The following is a 1896-nucleotide window of genomic DNA, read 5'->3' as shown; positions in this document are numbered from 1 at the left end:
CTGTGTTGTTGGTGCGCCCCCCCGCCATACCCAAGGGCAGCTGGGGAGGACGGGGGCTCCGAAGAGGCACCAACCTGGAGCAGAAGCCCAGCCTTCAGGAGGACCCCGAGCACCAGGAGGCCTTGCAGCGGCCCTGCCATCCCCACGGCCAACCCGCCCTGTGCAACCCCTTCCCCTCAGCAATGTGCTCGCCCCAGCACCCAGCACGTTCTGCTTGTGACAAAGGGCGGCCATGAGCCCTTCAGGCCTATCGCTGGCCCTCCAGGGGATGAATCCTGTGAGGAGAAATCCCCCCCGGCTTACAGCAATGGCTGCCTCCCTCCACCACCCTACGCTGCTCCTCAGGGAGGACCCTGCCCCACAGCGAGCGGGGCACACGGCCACTGCCAGCTCCCGCCGCCTCTGAGGGGAGGCAAAGGAGACAGGGGTGAAGGAGGGCGCCGTATGGGTCTCAACTACTGCAACAATGACATGGTTTTTAACCTCTACCCATTACGGTGACCAGGTTTAAAAGTCCTCTCTCCCCCCTCCTCTGGCAATGGACCTAATTCTCCATCCCTGTGGCAACAGGGATGTGAAAGTGCTACCATGCCAATTCCCTCTTCAGCTCCTCTTGCAGGCCTCAGGTGGAGCTTTCACACCTGAAGTCTTGCCTTTGTTCTTTTTTTTTTAAACTGTTGTATTTTCCCCCACTATTTCACTGTTCTAATAAAAGGCATCAGCTCTTCTTACAGACTACCTTGCTGCCATTCTGGTTTGGTAGCACTTCAGTCACCCCCGACACTCATTTTGTTCAAGCCTGGTGGGACTGTGTAAGGTAGAGATGGATGACCTCAAGGACCACAACTGGCATGCGTGACCCTCTGCACTATTCCAGCTTCTTCAGGCAGTGATTTAAGTCCCTCCACTACACCAGCCCTGCAAATATATTTTATACAATCATCACAGAATGGGTTGGGTTGGAAGGGTCCTCCAGAAGTCCAACCTCCCTGCCATGGGCAGGGACATCCTTCACTAAACCAGGTTTCTCAAAGCCCCATCCAACTGCATTCTGTCTTATAAGCCCCCTACATATATTGAAAAGCTGCAATAAGGTCTCCCTGGAGCCTTCTCTTCTCCAGGCTGAACAAGCCCAACTCTCTCAGCCTGTCCCCATAGCAGAGGTGCTCCAGCCCTCTGAGCAGCTTTGTGGCCTCCTCTGGACTCGCTCCAACTGGTCTATATCCTTCTGATATTGAGGGCTCCACAGCTGGACGCAGCACTCCAGGAGGGGTCTCACCAGAGCAGAGCAGAGGGGCAGAATCCCCTCCCTCGACCTGCTGGCCACACTTCTCTGGATACAGCCCAGGATACGGTTGGCTTTCTGGGCTGCCAGCGCACCCTGCCGGCTCATGTCCAGTTTTCATCCACCAGTATCCCTAAATCCTTCTCTGCAGGGCTGAACCCAGTTTAATACATGTATATATTCAAGGTACCTTGCTGCTTTCTCCAACTACCTTTAATTTCTTTCATTGCAGACTGTAACGAATCCTCCAGCACGCTTTCTATACACTGCCCCCTTCTCCCATCACTACTGTAAGCTGTATTTCACCAGGAACTCTCAGTTCCCTACGTTTGTTTAAAAAAGTAGGGTACCAAATATGAATTTTCTTGCCTGAATTTAGTGGCCAGCTCAGAGGCCTTTGGCAAAGATTTCTTTATGTTTTCCCATAATTCGCATCTGCAGGACTTTCCTTGATGACTGGCCTCTGCTGCTCTCTGGACTGGGTTTCAGGGGCCACCGGCCCTCACCTCGCAGAGGGAGGCACTGATGCACATCCCCACTCTGCCACTGCTGCAAGGAAGAGCTGGGAGATGTCATGTCTGGAGCCACATTTCATGGCTGGTTCCTTCAAC

At 54.0% G+C, this 1896-nt stretch overlaps 1 protein-coding gene across 1 annotated transcript in view; it reads left to right on the top strand.

The window, feature by feature from the left end:
• Positions 1–501, top strand: part of LOC104517310 (chorion-specific transcription factor GCMa-like) — a gene marked incomplete at its 5' end in the record, with an annotated part of 4310 nt that extends 3809 nt beyond the window's left edge. Inside the window, one exon of the mRNA XM_010161918.1 lies at positions 181–501. Within this exon, the coding sequence (XP_010160220.1) occupies positions 181–501 (321 nt within the window). The remainder of the gene's footprint in view (positions 1–180) is intronic.
• Between the last annotated feature and the right edge of the window lie 1395 nt (positions 502–1896).

This window comes from Eurypyga helias, unplaced genomic scaffold, assembly GCF_000690775.1.
Source record: "Eurypyga helias isolate BGI_N326 unplaced genomic scaffold, ASM69077v1 scaffold10112, whole genome shotgun sequence".
Lineage (NCBI taxonomy): Eukaryota > Metazoa > Chordata > Aves > Eurypygiformes > Eurypygidae > Eurypyga > Eurypyga helias.
This window is presented reverse-complemented; position numbering and strand designations above follow the sequence as displayed.